The following is a 20,814-nucleotide window of genomic DNA, read 5'->3' on the forward strand; positions in this document are numbered from 1 at the left end:
AATTAACATTCAGCCCAGAAAGATGTTCAAAGTTTCTTTAAAAAAGAGAGAGATTGCCGACATATCTGCACACCAGCAGATATGGATCTATTCCCAGCCCTTTCCAAAACCCTAGAGAACTATTGTCAGTCATCCTAAATAGCACCAAGCTATATCAATTAATGGTCTAAAATGGTCTAGCACAGTACTTTCAATGTCAATGATATATATGGGAAAGCAAATGCTTAGCCCTGCCTAACAGCATCAGAATCTAGTTCTGCACGTTTCTAGCATCTACCACATTATAGAACTAAATGTTTAGAAATAAAAAGATATATGTTCCACATTTAGGAAAAATGAAATCTAAACCTGGTACCATACTAACCAATGAGACGTTATCTTTAACACTGGAAGCGTTAGGATCACCATGATACCATGTGAACTGGTGGAACTCCTGTGACTGAGGTACATGAGACATTTCAGCCTTGCTTTTAAACTCCAGCATCAAGATGGTAGGAGGCAGAAGAATGCTTAGGATCACCTGCAGGAGCATGATGCAGTTAGTAAGATTGCATTTGATCCTATCACTAGCCTTTGTATGAAACTAACAAAGAGGAAGGCAGCGGTGGCCGATGCCTACAAAAAGTGAGTCTCTCTCTCATCCTGCCCAACCATTCCCTCTGCTTCACTGCCCAAAGTTCCTCTTAGCTGCTCTGAACCAAAACAAGAAAAAAAGAAATTCAAGCCATTGATGCAAAGGAGGACTCAAGAGTGCAGTTAGAGTGTCTTCCCAATTCTTCCCTCTGAATCGGGTGCCTTACTCTGTTGTCCTGTTTTTGGAAGTGGCTGGGTGCACTCAGGAGTAATCAGGACCTCCCAAGTATGCCCAACCCCTGGTGAACGTAGCATGGAAAGGTGTCAAATTTAACCCACAGCTGCAAAAGAAAGTAATGGTTTGAATTTGGACCAGCTGGAAGCCACAGCTTTATCTGACCTGCACCTATGCCTGGCATCACATAGCATCAAGGGGTGGACAGGTGAGCATACCTTGGCCCAAATGGGCCAAGGTGAGCATACCTTGGCCCAAGTTCCCAGCGCTGTTGGATAGCTTCCAGGGCAACCAGTGGGCTATGAAACACTGCCCTCTTGCCAAGGCAGATACACGGAGAATATTTGGGAGGGATTGGGAGTTTTTGGAGGGTCCTGGTCCTGATTTTTTTTTAAAGCCAGAACATATGCTTACTTCTTGAGATTTCTGTTGGGGGGGAAATCGGAAGCATCCACACCATTATGTTGGTATCATCTCAAATCTTGGGTCCAACCTCTCTACTATAGTCAGGAATCAATCTGTGATTCCCAAATCTTTTCACCCTGAGCTTGACCCATTTGACTTCCAGAGAAGGAAAATGTGCAGGCAAGAGCATGATGAAGCCAAAGGCCCACCAACCCCTCCTGGTCCCCACAGCTGCCACACACAGATGTGAGCAGGGAAAGCATGATCAGGAAGTATGAGAGCTGCAGAAACAAAGGGCATGGCTCCTCATCCATGGGGAAACTCGCCTTGTATTTAGTAAGAAGACTCCACAATTCATCAGTAGCTTTCGCCTAAATTCTCATTTTAAACCAACCACCTGATGTGCAGAATTGTTGCTGTTACCAGGGCAGGAATAAATGCCAGTAAACAACAAGTAGATCATATAGCAAGATTCAAAACACAATATTCCTTCAGTCAGCACAATATCGACGGTGAAAGTACAATCCACTTCTGTGGTAAAATGTGCAACTGTTAACACTACACTTGCGCATGCCAGGTCCAATAAAGTCATAAGCAGTGCATGCATACATGTGCACACATGCCAATACTTAGAAAATTCAGGGCGTCATAGAGGAGATTCAGAGAAATATAATCCATATGTGTGGCAAACAGAAAGAGCTCCCAAATGGAGAGTAGCATAAGCAATAAACAGGCAAAAGTGGGGCAAGCAGCCAAGGGGAGAGTTGCTAGGTCAAATTAAGCCACAAGCCACACACACACACGCAATCTTGTTTGCACGTCCTTCAGCCAGAACAACCTTTTCCCTCCGCTGGCCAGTCAGCCAGCCATTTTCTCTTTCCCAGCAGACTGACATGATGCAGCTCCCTTGAAAACTATGGCTTGGGAAAGAAAACTATTCTAAATCTCTACCTCCTTGTACTGCACACAAATATGGAAGACACGGGAGCAATTGTTGACTTTGAAAGCTATTACAATGTAATTAAAGGTAGGAGACATTAAATCTGTGTTTGCTTTGGCAGAAAAGGAACTAAGGTGCTTCCATGGGAAGGAATATATTCCTTTTTATGGGTTTCAAGAGTGCAAGGTACACTGTCTTCCCTACAGCAGGCTTAGTAGGTGACACTTGCAGAGATAATAAGCAGCTGACTTCTTGAGAAACAGAGGAGTGTCTTCTAGGAGCTATTCAAGGACAAGTTTGCTTCCTCTGCCTTAGCAATTCTCTTCCCCCACCCTCAATAATCCTTATCCATCTGTTTGTTGTGACAGATGGATTACACAGTTTCTGTCCTATAATTTTTTCCCCTTTTGTGACCAGAGATATGACACAATTTTCTACAACTATTTGAGAAAGCATGTCTATATGGGACTCTGGAAGGATATGACTGCTTAACTAAGATTTCTTTATTTAATGATACCATCCTTCAATAGGTATTTCCAGGGGGAGGGTTCACAAAGATGCATTCACTTCTGGTGCATCCTGTCTGTGATTCATGTACTGCCCTCATATCCTGAGTTCAACGGTGCTGATCTCCAACTCACTCAACAGACTGTGTTGCATTGTGCTAAATGAGCTTTCCCAGGGGACAGAAAGTGGGGTGGCTGGGAAAGTGCTGAAGTGCTGTGTTCTTGCTCCCGCAGTTCATCAGTTGCATGAATACACTCAGTGGTGAACAAGAGTGATGAGGGATAGAGCACAACATCTTTTGTGACTGGAGCACAACAGCAGACCTAATTTGCACAATTCAAGCCAGGACAGTGCACCTAAGTTATCCTCACGCCTGATCTTTGAGCGTCTCCTCTCAACAAGCCCATTGAACTTGAATGAGATGAGCCGTCATGCAGTCACAGCACAAGATGATTATAAAACCACCCAGCCCTGCTATTGGCACACAGGATAAGGGGCTGCTGAGAGATGCTGTACCTTAAACCAGGAGTTCTTTCTCATTTTCAGGCGTCCCATCCACATATCAGTCAACAGCATCTGTGTGCACGTGTGAGATACAAAGGGTCGCAATACCACTGACACGGCCAGCTTCAGGCACGTTGAGTTACTCCAGTTCTTCAGCTCGTATGTTAGCAGTTTCATGGCCATCTGCTCATTCTGTTTGAAAGCATTATCCAGCACATCTAGAGCCAGCTGCCCAAACTCACTACAACAGCAAAAGAAAAGCCAGGTGGGGGGGAAATGTTGCCAGCCTTAGAGTACGGACTGAGCACAAATAACAGAGGCAAGCAGTGTGTATTAAGCGCCTCTCATAGGAACAGCCTGGTCCAAACCGTGGACTCCAGTAGGAATTTCTCCAAGTCACTGTGTGCTTAGGAGTACAGCCATTGTGTTTTTCCTATTGTTTCAAATAAACCCATCATTCTGAGAAATTCTTCTGGTAATCCAGAAATTCTTCCACTTATCTTAGACCCACATCTATAGCAAAACGCCTGTTGATTTTAATGGATTTTGGATTTAATGGATTTGGGCTATGAAATCTGCTGAACTCCTAACAGCACAATTCTGTAAGCACAATTCTATGCCTGCTCACTTAGAAGTAATTTCCACTGTTCAATGGAGCTTACAGTATTTTGACTTTGGCACTAAAACAAATGACATACATTCTAAAAAGAACTTTAAAATGAATGTAAAATATACTGAAATCATAAATAGCTGACCTTCAAGCAGAAGACATAAATGAAATAAATAAAATAATATTGCAAAAATAATTCAATATATATTGGCCAATATTTATGCAACAGTATTTAGCTGATAACATCTATATTTCTGAAAATGAAATAATGAGCATTGATAAGCAACTTTAACAATATTTATCTCAGCTCAGTTATGTCAAGGTTACTACCTACAATAGAGTTAAAAAACTTTCCTAGCAATATTACTAAAAATATTTTTCTAATGTAACACACACACACAATATCAGGAATCAAAATAATAAGATACAAAACCCATTAAAAAAATTCAAGTAAACATGCATGACAAAAATTCTATTGCTTCAAATGGACTATGTTCTTAAACTGGAAAGCACACAAGATACTTCTTGGGAATGTTCCGTGTCAGCTACATGGAATTTCTGTTAAACTAAAAGTTCTGTTTGGAATTTCTGCCTTTTCTTGATGTGCTCAATGGGGCAAAGAATGGCATAAAAATAGATAAGACAAAGGTGATAGACGTGAGGATCCTGGCAGTAGAAGTAGATCATCACTGGAATAATTCACCTGATAATACAGGACTAATGAACTTGATAACAAAATGATGGAAACTGGAGATGTTGAAATAATGGTGTTTTTTCTAATAAAAAATGGAGGCACAGAAAATTATACATTAGATGGAATACTGGCTTGTCAGTATTTCTCACCAATTTTCTTTTCATTACTGGGAAACCCAGCCAGATGTGCGGGGTATAAGTATTATTATTATTATTATTATTATTATTATTATTATTATTATTATGAAATGTACTCCTTTAAGAAAATGTACCTTTCAGCTCAGATCAGCCTTTTAAAAACTATTCTCCTCCTTTGCCTGCTAAGCTAAAGGATACCCTTCAGCTGTCACCAGCTCTAATGTTAAGAACAGAAGAAGAGTCCTGCTGGATGAGACCAAAGGCCCACCTAGTCCAATACTCTTTTCTGGCGGTGGTGAACTAAATGCCCATGGGAAGCCCATTATATAATCTTAGGTGATGGAGAGAAAAATGTCTAACCATTCTAAGCACTGTAGATCTGTATTATCTGAAGTGAAGGGAGAATCCCTACTTTGAATACTTCTTCAGCTCTTCTGACGTGTCGTCCTCCATGTTGCTTTGCTTAGCTTCGTGTGCCATCGCTCTGTAGAGTTTGCAAGCCACCACAGCCTTGACCATGGCTTCCTTTCCATGCTGCCAGAAGAACATGGCCATCTTCTGCCTTTTCATCAATACTGCCCAAACCAAGAGATCATTATATGGGTATATAAACCCAACTGATTGTTGGTCATCAGAGACAGTAAATTCATCCTTTAGCTTCTTTCTAGTCTTGTGAAGAACAGCTGTTTTTTGCTGCAAGTTAATAAATAAAAAGTTACTCAAAGTCTATCACCTCTATGCACAATTTGCTTACTTCAAATCAAATTTCTGAGTTATAGGGTTATTATCCACAAGAATTATAAACTATATTAAATGATGGCTATGATAAATAGTAAAGGTACCCCTGCCCGTACGGGCCAGTCGTGTCCGACTCTAGGGTCGCTTAAGAGGCCGGGGCCAGCGCTGTCTGAGGACACTTCCAGGCCACGTGGCCAGTGTGACGAAGCTGCTCTGGCGAGCCAGCACCAGCGCAGCACACGGAAACGCCGTTTACCTTCCCGCTATAAAGCGGTACCTATTTATCTACTTGCACTTAGGGGTGCTTTCGAACTGCTAGGTGGGCAGGAGCTGGGACCGAAAGACGGGAGCTCACCCCGCCGCGGGGATTCAAACCGCTGACCAGGCGATCAGCAAGCCCTAGGCGCTGAGGTTTTACCCACAGTGCCACCCGCGTCCCCTGTATGATAAATACAGAATCACAAATCCACAAAAGGAACCACATTCCATATGAAATAATATACTCAACGCTCCATATAACAGAATGCAACTATTAATATCAATTTTGTGATCTATTCTGACAGAAAATTCTGACAAGATTTAATAGGTCAGATCCTCGATCCAGATAGCTCAATATTGTCCACGCTGACTGACAAGAGCTCCAGACAGCAGTCTCTCAAGCCCTACCTCAAGATGCCAGGAATTGAACTCATATGTGCTCTACTAGTGAGCCATGGCCTTTTCCATCGCCACTGGCCAGAATGGCTCTCCATCTGAATTTCTTTTAAAATGTTTGTTCAATTCCCTTGGGTCCAAAACTGACTGAACGTGCTGTCTTATTGGGAACAAGGAGGAGGAAGGTCTCTTTGCCCTTCCCTTAAAGAGGAACAAATCTAGAGATGTATGACACACATCTAGAGAAGATGCTGGTGACAAGTCTTTCTCTGGATTGTTGGACAGTGGAGAATGGAGAAACTGGCCTCTCAGAGTTTCTGAAAAACTCTAAGGAACACACATCTAAATTTGTATTAGAAACCCATTGACCTACAGTCATTCACTTTCAATTTTTCCAACCACCCCTCATAACACAGAATAAACCATTATCTCCAAGGGGATTATAGGGAACCAACTGTGCTTCTTAATTTTTGTCTGATTCAAGCCCTAAAAAGGAAACAATTTACTTTAGCCATTGAATCTGCCTCTCACATGTGTATAAACCCACTGGAGTGAGCAAACATGATTTTTCAGCCTACTGGTTTTCTATCAAATTGCATAAACAAGCAAAGAAACACAGTACTTTGTATGGCTGTGCTGTTCGAATGAACTGGGAATGTGAGGTGTTTTCATCAGATCCATTTCTATTCCTCATATGATTATTATGATGAAGGGAGAAGTTCTGCGTCAAGCTGGAGACAACTCTCTGGTTCCATGAAACAAAGAGAAAGAGACAAATGAGATCCGGATCATCATGATGATGTTTATCAAAACACAGTAACAGAGGTTTATAATTTTCTCTTCCACTTAAAGTAGATATGGGGCACTGTGGCACTCCAGATATTGTTGGATGGTTGGCCATGCTGGCCTGGACTGTTGGTAGCTGGCATCCAACATCTCAATACAATGGCTATTCTCTGCCTCCATGGTCAGAGGCAGCAATGCTTTTGAAGGCCAGTTGCTGGCAACCACAGCAGGCCCTGCTTGTGGCTTTTCCATAGGGATCTGGTTGGCCACTGTGAGAACAGAATGCTGGACTAGATGGGCCACTGGTCTGATCCAGCAGGCTGTTACAATGTCAGGGGAACACAGGGTCGGCAGTCCCGCTGGTATGTGCACACCTGCAGGGCTATTGCTGCCAATGCGACACGCCCCTGACCGCTCCATTGCCACGTCAACCTATTCCATCCTGATTCCTGACGAACACAGTACTACAAGGAGCCACCACTGCTCAGTAGAATGAGCTCAGAATGATAAATGGAAAAATAGGTTCCTCTAAATAGGAAGAAAGGGCCCTCAAGGGCCCTGAGCCAACATCCCACCTGATGCTGAAAGGCTTTTCTGGGCTCACAAATGCACAAGGTGAGCAAATTGCATTCTATTAGACAGGCATCAGAATGTATTAAAATGATGTCAAGAGATGAGAAGCAGAAAGTTCAAATACTGCCTTATTTTGTAAACAAGCATTATACCCAGTGAAGACACAATAAATATTGATCCCCACAATTCAATTTAACAATTACATCTCAGATAAAAAAATAAATTGGCTAAATTATTCTTAATTGGCTATTTTTCTATTATTTATTATTCTAGTTTATTATCTATTAATATGATGCTTCACTGAATGTGGAAACACATTTTTTGTATTTCAATTCTGATTCCTTACTAAATAGCCAAACTGTAATAACACATACACGTTAAACTATTTGCCCTAAACCAGATGTTTTGGGACTACAATTCCCATCATCCCTGACCACTGGTCCTGTTAGCTAGGGGTGATGGGAGTTGTAGTCCCAAAACAGTTGGAGTGCCGAGTTTGGGGATGCCTGCCCTAAACTCTATCTCCATAAGCTCTCACTGATGGAAGCAGCTGTGACCATTTTACTGAGTTTACCTCACGTTTCCTGTAAAGGCTATTGTACAGAACTCGGAAATGCTTTCTTGTGTAGCTGCTCTGATAAGCTCCACCAATCAAGTATTCTATTACCAATCCAATATCAATCAGAGATATTTTATAATCCACAGGAAGAGTACTCTGTAACACAAATATTTGACATTTTATATAACAATCATACTTAAGCATATTAATAGTGCTTTTGAGAACGTATCAAGAATCCTTCACAAACACTTTATAATCTGAGCTACTAAATAAATGTACAGGAGAATAGTTTAATAGCTTGAGCCACTTATTAGGCAATATCACATTCCTCAGATTGTCCATATTTAAACATATGATGTTTTTCCTTCAACATCTTTATCATATTGACTGGCTGTGCCCAGATGACATATATCCCACTGATAGCAGCTCTAATCAACTCCCGCCCGAAAACCTGTGTCCCCGCTGTGGAATCCAGAATCGGCCTCCACAGTCACTTACGGACTCACTGTTAAGACTGTGTTCATGGAAGACAAGCTTACTTAGCTACGAGTGATCACCATAGAAGAAGAAAACAGTTCAAGTTCTACTTAGCATGGGTGTCTGTTGCTATTCCTAACATTTTTGAAGTTGCTGCTAGTCTGGTTGGGCCATTCGGATAAGCACAGCTCCCAAGTTGATCATACAGGCCATATACTATAAAACAGCATATAGCAAGTGGTGATTCAGTTGTGATCATGGCAAAAACCACCATCTAAAGGAGTTCTAGCTCATCATTCTTCAGAATGTAGATTACCTGTTTCACGTCACAAACAAGATGACGCAGAAGATGATTTGTTGGCCCTTGTTTCTGGAATGTTAAAAGAAGAATGACAAGAATACAGTGACTAAATTAAAAGAAAGAAACTTTCACTATATATGAAAGAAAGATTCAGAAACAGGACAGTTAGTACATTAATATTTATTAACAACTAATTTTGTTTAAGACTTGGTCTGAAGAAAGCTGTATTTAAAAAGAGAAAGCACATTCTTCAGTTGCATTTCTGGCCCATGATCACAACAGAACTGTCAGATCAGTCTGTCAATCAACCAATCACTATCTTCAAATGAGCCTCCTGCCTGCTAAACTGCTTATTTTTTGGTTTATATAGATTGGGCAAGAGGTGGGGGCTGTGAGACTACAAGAGGAAATCTCTTTTATCCTCACTGTCTTATCCTGCATGCCTCCCTCATAGAGTTTAAACTGGCCTTTGGGGCATTGCAACCTGCCCTTTACATTTTCTGCCATTCCTCTAACAGAAAATTAAACAGATTGTCTCGTTAGTGTTACACTTGTGGAAGGAAAAGCACTTTTTCCTAACTTTAAATACATCCAAAAGAGCAAAACCCAAGGACCAAGGCACTGAAGGGTTATTTATTTTTAATATACTGTAGAATACTACATTACACTAATAGGCTGAAATTCCCAAACTGTTCTGGAATATGTTTGGTGCACTCAGATCTGTCCCCATCCGAAATCTGTATCATTCCAAACTTTCAGAATGTATACTGACATCCATTTTAGATTTCAGGTGTCCCAGTTTTATGAGGGATGTGATGGGGAGCAGATTCTGAATGATTCATTGTTGCAGAAGCCTCCGCATATGCACAGCAAGGCCTCTGCTGTGATGATGAAGTAAGCTGCAAACGGTCTTGAATAACAAAACGAAAACAACATTATCTGCTCTCCTTTCAATGAAACGAAATAGATCAACAGATAAACGAGGAAGAACAGAAGATGACGTTACTTTGTAGCTTGATTCATCTGCCCATTCATCCATCTAGGATAAAGACATCCTGACAGGCAGTTCTGCAGGAGAATAGACAACTAGACCTGCACCTACACAACAGCCACTCACCAAGACCTATGACCAGAACTATGCAACGTGTTCTGGGGGGGGGGGGGGGACAACTAGGCATACTTATAACAGCTTTTTGGATTCTATGCTACAAGTTCAAACATCCATGCAAAAATGCAGAATCGACCTATTGTTCCATTGGAACTACCTCTGAATATTAGCAAAGTAGATACATATTTAAGCAAAATGTATTCAGCATTGGAAATCCAGGCACTCACAGTATTGTACAGTTCTTCCAAGCGGGTTATGGTAAGAAAACGGTGCAGATTCACTCCATGTTCTATTAGCAACTTCACAAATTCTACCCGATCCATCACCAGAGCATCAAGCATTGCTTGTTCCAGGGACCCAACCTTCAAACAATTGCAGGAAATGTAAAGAAAGGGGGAGAAATAATTGTTTTCTTCAAAACTTTTGCAATTTCTCGGAGTTATTTGCATTTCAATGCTGGTGAGCAAACTCCAATATTCTCCTTAAACACAATAAGACAAATAAGTACAGATAGCACAACTGTAAATGTTTGTCCATAATGTGTGGAAAATAAATGTGAAAACTACCTTCCAGTGCTGTCCATAAATCAATATATGCTTCTTAGCAATGTCCAGTCTGTTCCAGGCCAGTGCCAGATTTAGCTGATCTGGAGCGGACATATTTGTTCCTACAAAAAGGAAATTATTCTTTTAGATTTTATACATGTTTTTCCTCTTCTACTTCAAAAGTAATTCTTATGCATTGCTATGACTTTGAAGAAAGGCAGAAATTATTATATGCATGTACCTTTTAAGAGTGCAGTCAGGATTGCCAAATCAATGTCCTGATGCTCATCCGACTCTGCATCAAATATGGTTATCTGTCAAAATAACAAAACATTTTACTGAGAGAAGAGAGAAAACCACCAGACAATTCAAGACTATTGCACATGGTGGGCAAAGGATAGGCAGTAAACTGTGACCTGCAATCATTTTTCTAAACATGATTAATTTAGTGGAACAGCTTCTGAACCCAAGTCAAAATTCAATGGCACTCTAGAGAATGAGATTAATGAAAAGAATTTCCTGAATTTATCATACTTACAGAATCCCTGTGTTCCATGCACTCCATTAACATTTTAAATAAGTGGTGGGATTGTTTCTGCCCCAAACTGAAGGTGTTCTGAATCATTAATAATATCTCTTCCTTAAGCTGAGGGCTCAAATTCCTGAGAAAGAAACGTATGTACAAAAAGATAATTATTATTTCACCAATAGATACTTATTGTCTGTTACTGTAATACTGTAAATATTTTTCAACAAATTTGTAACATAAAAAGCTTCCCCCATCTCTTTATTTATACCGCTTGTCCCCTACACAAGGGCAGCCAAGGTATGTGCCCTCCAGATGTTACTGGACTACAACTCCCATCAGCACCAACCTGTTGGACAATGGTCAGGGATTATGGGAGCTGGAGTCCACCGAAATATGGAGGGCATCGCTGAGTCTACCTTTGCACTATATAGTGACTAAAACATCACCCCTAAACAACTGAAGTCAAGGCATGTCCACAAAAAGAATAAAGGGTTCAATTTAGAACGGTTACTTTACACATACTTAGTTGGTTATAGGCATTCCACCTAAGTAACAGTCAATCAGCACTGTACAACCGTGATTGGCAACTAGTTTGGCTGATGGCCAAATGTTGCCTCTGTCCCACTTACTGTTGTTGACATATGCATAGTTTGTGGAGGAAGAAGAGTTTAAAAGGACCCATAGGATGAACCCAAGGCAATGGTGGGTCAACTAGTGGTTGATCTGGATGATGGGCTGCCAGATTTCCACTGTAAAAGCACCAAAAGAATAAAAAAAGGTAAAGATAAAGGACCCCTGACAGTTAAGTCCAGTCGCAGACGACTCTGGGGTTTTGGCACTCATCTCGCTTTACAGGCCGAGGGAGCCGGAGTTTGTCCGCAGACAGTTTTTCCATGTCATGTGGCCAGCATGACTTCAGCATGATTTCTGGCGAAACCAGAGCAGCGCATGGAAATGCCGTTTACCTTCCCGCTGGAGCAGTACCTATTTATCTACTTGCACCTTTTTGGCGTGCTTTCGAACTGCTAGGTTGGCAGGAGCTGGGACTGAGCAATGGGAGCTCACCCCGTTGCGGGGATTCAAACCACCGACCTTCTGATCGGCAAGCCCAAGAGGCTCAGTGGTTTAGAATAATGGCCTTTAAATAGTACTGTCAAACGTTAATATGAGCAGTACAATTTCAACAGTGAAAATGCCCAATCTAGGTTAAGAGAAACATCTCTGAATGGTAAGAAATATGCTGCAGTTGGTGAAACTGGGCTGGAAGTATTAGACAGTTAAATCTTGAAAAATAGGGCTATTCAGAATATGTACCCTACAACACTTGCAGAGCATCAGAATTATAGTTTGACCACCATCCCAGTTTCACTACCAATTGGACCTCTTCAGCTACTTCTCTAGAACCACCCTGTGAGGACACAAAAAAGAAAACGGTGGTGACCAGAAGCTTCATCATTTGCCAAGCACATATTCCCAGTACTCCCCATCAGTCAATAAATAAAATAAGAAAGTGACTAGCTAGCAGTACAAGAAGCAAATTGGGTAGGTATGATAAAGAGATAACAGGTGTTATCCAGTGAGTTTTACTCAGAGAAGACCCATTGAAATTAATTAACATGACTAAGTTAGGGCCATTAATTTAAATGGGTCTAGCCTGAGTAAAATTTAGTGGAATACTCTGCTACAGCAGATGAAAGGACCAGCAGCAGGGCCAGAAAGGTCCTGGGAAAAGGCCTAGAAAAAGGCTGAGCAATTCTTCTTTCCTTTCACCAGAGGGAGAGTTGAGATGCTCACCTGACACTCAACGAGGTTCAGAGACAATCTTATTAAACCATGTTTTTATTTTTTTAAAAACACCAAGATTTCTTAGCTATAGCCTTGTTTGATTAAAGGCATCTTTTGCAATGAAGCGGCCAGTGCAAGCCAATGCTGCAAGCCGCAAGTACTCACGTCATGTCTGCTGTGTGCTTATGGGTGAAAGCGAGAAGGTCGGCCGCTCGCCCAGTTCCCTCATAAACTACTACAGGGACAGCCGGCTTGTCCCTCACATATTCCCACACGGTCAGGATCTCATTTGGACCACCTTCCACCAGCAGCCCAACTAAGGGCACTCCTTGTCCCATTCCTATTTCAAACCACATCGAAAATGTTAACAGGGCAGAGATCCACAGTGCATATAATAACCCACTTTTGTACCCATCAAGATTTTTAAAAATCACAAGACAAAAAGTAGGCCTATTGCCAGTTTTGTTTTTTAATAGTCAATGAAATAATGTTTTACTCCATTATTAATTTCACTGATTAAATTTGTATGAACATGCATGTGAGTAAAACATTAATAATTCTGAAGCAAAAAGCATTATTAGTTTTTCCTTTTTAGCAGGAGAACTTAGAAGATGGAAGTGTGACAAAGAAGAAATGATGTATTCCAAAAGCTACAGGTGGCTGGAACTAAGTATTAAAACTGCAGTATTTTTTTTTAATAAAAAATGTATTACTCAATGAATTGGGACATAAGAAAATCTATCAAAACATTTGCTAATTGATTAAGCCTTATTTAATTTTTATTGGCAACATTCACATATCACAATACACCATGGTCAATGGTCACAGTAAATCATACTGAATGACAGTGCAAAAAGCTTCCACTGTGGTCCTCCCTAAAAGATTTGTAAAACAGATTTAAGATACGTTCCAGGCAGGCACCAATTTCCTGTAGGGAAAACATGACAGGCTGGTGTCCAGGAGAAGTTACTTCTCTTCTCTTAGTGCAAAGCCAGCTGTCAGTGGTGCCTGAGATAAGAAGCTTCTTACAAAGTGAACCCAGAACCAGGAGAACTTACTAGAGTGTATTTTCTGGAGTGACAGGTATTTTTCTAGATTCCTCCTGAGTTTCATCTCATTGCCGTATTTGCCCACGGTGCCATCATCAGCCAGTATGAAATGGGAATGCATGCTGTTCAGGGTGCTCAGCTTGCTGAGAGGGTTGCTCAGGGTCTGATACAGGCACACTACCTGAGGAGAATCCAGGTAAAAGCAAAACAAAACAGCCCCACCAAAATACTATAGCATTCTCATTTGGGAAGGGGGTGGGACATCTGCCTGATTTAGAGAAATAATTTGTTTCATTTCACAAGAAGTAATGGCATCAGCTTTTGATATATTTGCATAGTATTCTCTAATAATCCTTGTACTCATAGATATTCTATAAGGCAGAAGACCTGAGGTCCTTAGTCACTGCTATTTTAAAAACAACATTCTTTTACACAGTGCTTTTTTTCTGGGGGGACGCAGGGGTACGCACACCCCTAAACATTTTGTGAATCTACGTTTGGCCTCATTGAGGGGGAGTATTTCAATATGAGTACGAAAATGAGAGTACCCCTAAATATTTTTTTAGAAAAAGAGCACTGCTTTTACATCATCACCAATCCACTCTCCAAATAGCAGAATAGTGGTACCCTTCCTCAAGTGGTATTTAACTACCTTTTGGGTGGTATTTAACTACCTTTTGCTCAGAGTAGACTATCCCGTTGCCACTAATATCCATATATTTCAGCATTGCATAAATTACGTATTTGCATCTGATGGCAAGTTACACAAGAATATTTGCATAAACACCCTTTTTGCTGGAGATGCAAGTTTGTACACGCCAAAGAGCTCTTCCCTACAGGCAAACCCCTCTATGCAGGCTTTGGGACTGAGGGAAAGAGTGCCACTTAATTACAAGAAAACAAAGAGCATTCATTAACTCACATCTTTTCCAATGAGGTCCCTCTGGTTCTCAATGATACCCCAAGGGGGGATTCCAACAGCCAAGATCTTTCTTAAGTACTGAGAGGCATGGAGTTTCAAGGCATCTCCCACATGCTTAGACACACCTAGAAATATTATCACCATCATCATTAATATTACAAAACAGTTGGCATCTTGCCCTCACAGCATACAATTCTTTGTGCATTGCCTTGTGATCTACTTAGATGAAAGGCGGTCTAGACGTGAAATTGTCATGGATTCTACTCAGTATTGATCCAGAGCAGAACTCCAGCGTATAGTTAGCAGGTTAAAAACTTAAACACATTGTGGGATTCCCAAACAATAGACCAGAGGCAATTGTATTTCATCCAGCAGAGCTTTACTGCTACTGAAGGCAAATGAGCAATAATGGTCACAAATTGACACCGTCCATAAGAAGTCCAGTTGCAGCAGACTTAAACTTACAATAACTTACAATAAGACCAAAACTCAACACTATATACAAAACACCACACCAGAAGGAAAGACAGAAAGAGAATAAATCCCAGGCTCGTTCTGGCCTTACTATTATAGTCAGCGTGACCTTGTCAGAAGAGGTAACAAAACCAGTTTAAGCCAGCTGTACTCAGCTTCTCTGAAGGAATAAATCAAAAACATCATGAACCTTCTGCTTGTTTCTTTCACACAGAGAAGCTACCAGAACCCTCTTGAATTAATTAGAATAGGAAAGATCTCTAAACAACAGATCAATACTTTCTGAACCAAGAAATGCAAACTGACAGAAATAAGTAAGAAATTTACATCACATCCAAACTGCAAAAAGGAAATAGCTCATAGCCTAAGAACATGGTGGAGTTAAATACAACTACAGTACCATAGAAAAATGTTGCATTTGTGGGACTTCTCCACAAAATTGTGAGCTGTATTTCTTGAATAACACAATATTTTTCAACCACATAGTTATTCCATCCACACTATGCACTTACACTATTAACAGTCATGGCTTCCCCCAAATAATTTTGGGAGCTGTAGTTTGTTAAGGGTGCTGAGAGTTATTATTATATCATGATTATTTATTAAATTTATAAAAAATTTATAGTAAGATCACAGGTTGTCAGGAGACCCCTCAGAAAGCAAAATTCCCAGAAACCATAAAAACTACACAGATCCAAATATTCCATATGACCAAGGCACAGAAGGGTCAAACTGCACACAGGCAGCTAACCAGCCACAAACTGCCTGTCATCTAAGAAACCAAAGCTATGAGAGGAGGCCTAAGTCAGTGGTAGAGCATATGCTCTGCATACAAAGGATCCAGACACAATTCTTGGCATCCTCATGCAGAATGGGGGGAAATCCTACCTGAAATCCTCAATAATCTAGCTAATTCTAAGGTCCAACTCAGTATAAGGCAATTTTCTGTGTTTCTATGTTCCTCAGAGAGAACATTACATTTCAAAAGAGTTTACTGTACCAGTGTTGATGCCTTCTGTTAGTATCCATGCTCCTGTGGTCTCAGCAGCTTTGACCAAGCCTTTGCTCAAAAGCTGCTTAAGTTTAGATGGAAGTTTGAAGTTCTGGATGCCACCATGAACAGAAATGACCAGTTTGGGCAATTCCATCTGCCATTCTTTCACCATGAGTTGCAACAATTGGTCCACCTTGGTATCATAAGAAGTTCTAATATACTGAAAAAATAAACTGTAGTTGTTAGAACTACGCAGAGAGAAAAGGTAGCATATATTTTATAGGGAGAAGATATCATCTTAGTCCTAACCTCTTCAATTTGCTGAAAGCTCTAATAGTTCAAACATTTCCAACTTTTTAAATTGGCCTGTTTTCAAAACCATCACAGTGAAACACACACACAAAAACCTAACGGGTTAGCATAATGTTCCTTTCAAACACAGGAACAGAAATCCATTGATTATGGAGAGGAACTAAAGTACACTATCACTTAATGTATAGCGGAGTAACTCATGTGTGCTTATCATTTTGTCTCATCATTCAGAGGTGAATATGTTCACTCCTTTAATTTCAAGAGTATTATGCCAGAGATGATGGAAGTTGTTAGAAGCACTCTATTATATGGGATGGTGGTACTTGATCTTTTAGACACATGCATGATATCTCTTGATATTGTAGTCATCAAATTATGAGATAGCATGGAACAAACTCATACCAACTTATACTGGATTTTTATCTAACACCAGCAGTTTTATGTTTAGCACTATTGGTTGTTTTTATGCTAAATAACTGAGAAAGTGTGTACGCACCTTGGCATGGTAAGTGTGATCACTGTCTTGAAAATTGATAGTACCAAATGCATCAGTTGGACTTGTCTTTGTGTCCCTTTGGACACACCATTCCCTGTTCTCTACTTCTTGTGCAGACCGACAGATGGGCCAGCAACAATCAATTCCAGGATGGTCACCAATTAGCCGTCCACAACAACACCTTTCAAAAAAGACAAAAAAAAACTCATAACATTGGCATAAATTAATTAAATGCATATAAACAGTGACTAGCTCACATTAATGCATTGTACCAGAATGCTGTAAGACATTTCTCAAGTTTTACAGAAATGCTGAATAACCCAAACACCTTGCACTGTACCAATATCTTCTTAAAATTATAAGCAAATTGCAGGTTAAGGCTCCTGTTAACATCTTAAATTATCAATCCAGAGATTTCTAACTGGAAACCTCAGATTGAATGGAAGGATAAGACAGAGAAAATGTAGCAATTTTTCAAATATATGCATAGAATAGCATAATCTGGATGCCTGCAGCTTTTCACAGCTGTTTTGTTATGAAGGACAGGTGGACAATATAACTACTAGATGTGAATAATATATCCCCCTGTTATTTTTAAGTGTTTATAGCAGATGTGAGGATATTCCATTGGAATCAGGACCTCTGGAGGAGGAGTTTCAGGTCGGTGTCTCTCCCAAATTGACCAGAAGATACTGGGGATTAAACCTGGGACATTCTGAATGCACAGCTGATGCTCTAGCACCAAGCTATGGTTTGCAACATACAGCCTCCACCTGGAAGCACCAATGTTTTATCCCTCCACTCCAAACTTTCTCTAATATGCAGGCGTAGCTCACTGCTTGCACTCTCTTTTTGTTTCTGTGTCTTCCCATATCCAACAGGAGGCACCAGCTGTGCATGGAAGTCTCTGGATGCCACATCTAGTTTACTGACTGCAGCAGGATTTCTAGTAAATCATCCAGCAGCTGACTGAAATGCAGTCAACCACTTGTATTAGTAGGGGACACATCCTTGGTTAGGAATATTTCACACCCATTCTATATTTTAAAAAATACAGTCCCAAATCGTATGAGGTCTTACCGAATTAAGTTCTGGCACACTTGGCATCTTGCGGGACATCTGAAAAAGAAGTTAAAAACAGCAGTATGTTGTACAGTTACATTTGTAAAAAGAAAAGTTAGGCTTCAAAAAGGGCAGACCATTCATCTGAAGCATTTCATTGCACCACTGTCACAAAAAACCCGAGTAACACTTTTTACACAATGTCTCACCTGGACAACAGTAACTTACTGAAAGGCTCAAATGCAAAAATGTAATGGTTCAAGACAACAACTTCAAGGTTAGTAAAAAAACCAAACAAACAGAGCCACTGTTTCTAACTTTGACTTCCTAAATATGCATGCCACACCGGTTTAAATAACTAATAATTAATACTACATCTATCCCTGTCAAAATCACCTGTATTGTATATTTCAAAGCAAATAATTGAAACTGGGTGAAACTGGGTAAGGTGTAAAGGGAGGGGAAGTTGGCCAGGTGTGTGGGAAGGAGGGGTGGCAAAGGCGTTGCTAGGCGGGGGGGGGGGTGAGCAGACTGGGCAGGGGTCGCAGCCCCTCTCTGGGTGGTTCTTATGATACTCATGGGTTGTGGGTTCCACACTGGAAATATGTTGCCTGCAGTGCCCTGTATAAATGAGGCCAACACCTTACTGAAGCTGAGCAGGTCTGGCTCTGTCAGAGAGGGTTCCGTGATGGAAGAAAGGTAGGATAAACATGTCAGAAAACAAGTAAATGATACTGTACAAAGTATTACTGCCATTTTAAAGGAAACATGATAAACAGCCTCAACTTCAAAATGAAAATATGGCTGAAGTTAACTAGATTATAGTCGTGTTTGTAGCAGCTAGAAGGGCCTATATTTATTCAAAGAAAACCAACACTGTTAAAGAGTGAATTAGAAATTTTTAATTGTATTTTTATCTTCTTGTTGTTTGTACAATTCAACCAAAACAAAGCAAAACAAAGTACCTGTGATGATCTTTGGAACTTGGCACGATTTTTGCACACTCTCTTTTACAGAAGACACCTTCAATCCAAGATTTCTGGGACTAAAAAGAAATATTAAACCTCAAACAGATACTTTGGGAGGCAAAAATAATTATCTGCAATAACTAGTACCGCACATAGGAGATACCTATGTGTAGCTATTAGCACATGTTGTAGGACAGAACACAGTTGGCATTAATATTGTGCATGAGATCAGTTTGCACAATTATTTCCTTCCTTATCTCAGAACATTGCAGATTAATCTGTGCTGACCTAAACTCTAGTGTTTAGAATTCACTCACACTAACCCATGCCTACAGATAGGAAGAAAGCTCACAGCCTTCCTAATAGCAGATGAATTGAGTGAGATAAGGAAGAAATGCTGAACTGACAGAACTCATCTCCACTTGCTTGACACAATATTAATACCTGGCAGCTATTTTACATTTGTACAATGAACAGATGGTGCTGGCTATCACTTAATAGTGGTCATGTTCTTTTTTAAAAAGATTAAAAACCTTTGGTTCCAATTTAGTAATGACAATCACGGAGAGAAACTTATCAGAGAAATTCTACCCTATCAACAGGTGGAATTCTTGAAAATGAATGAAAGTTCAAGATTACCCTCTGCCTGCTATGGGGAATAACTTTATAATCCAGATAGCTTTAAAAAAAATCACTTAAAAATTCAAGGAACCCCTGACACACATACACCTTTGAGCCATGCCCCACCTGTAGGCCTGCTAGGTCACCTGAAATCTCCATAGGACCCACTGAAATATTTGCCGAGTGTCTGAAAAGTGAGGCAAATGACACAAATATGCAGATTGTTCCATACAACTGGACTGGGGAAGGGCCACAGTTCAGTGGGTTCAGTCCCCAGCATCTCCAGGAAGGCCTGGGAGAGACGCTTGTCTGAAGCCCAGCCAGTGAAGAGCCAGGTGGACCAGGGGCTCCTGTGTTGCCAAGCTCTATATTCCATTCTTCACCAAACCATGACAGGCATTTGTTTATTTCATAAAATTTATAGACTGCTTGATTGTAGAAAACCTCAAAGCAGTTTACAAAGGAATAAAACAGCAAGTTTATTAGTTTTTTAAAAACATTCGGAAAAAGTATAAGCCAGCAATAAACTAAAAACACATCAGCGTTCTAAATATCAGTTCATAGTTTATTGGTCTAGCCAAAGGCCATGACAGACTTGCATTAGGCAATACTAAGGTAAAAGGGACACAGGTGGGGCTGTGGACTAAACCACTGAGCCTCTTGAGCTTCCTGATCAGAAGGTCAGTGGTTCGAATCCCCGCGATGGGGTGAGCTCCCGTTGCTCTGTCCCAGCTCCTGCCAACCTAGCAGTTCAAAAGCATGCCAGTGCCAGTAGATAAACAGGTACCACTGCGGTGGGAAGGTAAACTGCATTTCTGTGTGCTCTGGTTTCTGTCATGATCCTGTGTGTGCTAGTAGCAGTTTAGTCATGCTGGCCACATGACCTGGAAAGCTGTCTGTGGACAAACGCTGGCTCCTTCGGCCTGAAAGCGAGATGAGCACCACAACCCCATAGTCGCCTCTGACTGGACTTAACTGTCCAGGGGTCCTTTACTCTTAGGCAATAGTGTTAATAAAAGACTTTGCCAGGTTCTTGAGCATTGAAATATTTTCCCTTGTGCATCTCTGACAACTCAAATTCTAATATTATTTTGCTTTTTAAAAATCCAATTTGCCAACATCCATGATGTAAGAGAGAGAAATTACCAGAGACACCAACCCAAATCCAGCTTGGTTTCAGATTAAGCCCCCAAAACACCACAACAATTTATAGCAAATTTATCTAACTCCTCCTTCCTGATTTTTTTGCATCCAGT

The 20,814-nt window shown here is 40.6% G+C and overlaps 1 protein-coding gene across 1 annotated transcript in view; it reads right to left on the reverse strand.

The window, feature by feature from the left end:
• Positions 1 to 20,814, reverse strand: part of TRPM6 (transient receptor potential cation channel subfamily M member 6) — an 88,095-nt gene that overhangs the window by 44,562 nt on the left and 22,719 nt on the right. The window contains exons 2-18 of the mRNA XM_083403292.1: positions 18,935 to 19,014; positions 17,988 to 18,026; positions 16,908 to 17,088; positions 16,106 to 16,319; positions 14,632 to 14,756; positions 13,719 to 13,890; positions 12,826 to 13,000; positions 10,885 to 11,008; positions 10,588 to 10,660; positions 10,368 to 10,468; positions 10,029 to 10,163; positions 8,709 to 8,762; positions 7,931 to 8,071; positions 6,620 to 6,742; positions 5,018 to 5,298; positions 3,177 to 3,405; positions 365 to 520 (exon numbers count right to left, since the gene is read on the reverse strand). Coding sequence (XP_083259418.1) covers positions 365 to 520; positions 3,177 to 3,405; positions 5,018 to 5,298; positions 6,620 to 6,742; positions 7,931 to 8,071; positions 8,709 to 8,762; positions 10,029 to 10,163; positions 10,368 to 10,468; positions 10,588 to 10,660; positions 10,885 to 11,008; positions 12,826 to 13,000; positions 13,719 to 13,890; positions 14,632 to 14,756; positions 16,106 to 16,319; positions 16,908 to 17,088; positions 17,988 to 18,026; positions 18,935 to 19,014 — 2,403 coding nt within the window. The remainder of the gene's footprint in view (positions 1 to 364; positions 521 to 3,176; positions 3,406 to 5,017; positions 5,299 to 6,619; positions 6,743 to 7,930; positions 8,072 to 8,708; positions 8,763 to 10,028; positions 10,164 to 10,367; positions 10,469 to 10,587; positions 10,661 to 10,884; positions 11,009 to 12,825; positions 13,001 to 13,718; positions 13,891 to 14,631; positions 14,757 to 16,105; positions 16,320 to 16,907; positions 17,089 to 17,987; positions 18,027 to 18,934; positions 19,015 to 20,814) is intronic.

The sequence above is a fragment of the Podarcis tiliguerta genome, assembly GCF_965153285.1.
Source record: "Podarcis tiliguerta genome assembly, chromosome: 11".
Lineage (NCBI taxonomy): Eukaryota > Metazoa > Chordata > Lepidosauria > Squamata > Lacertidae > Podarcis > Podarcis tiliguerta.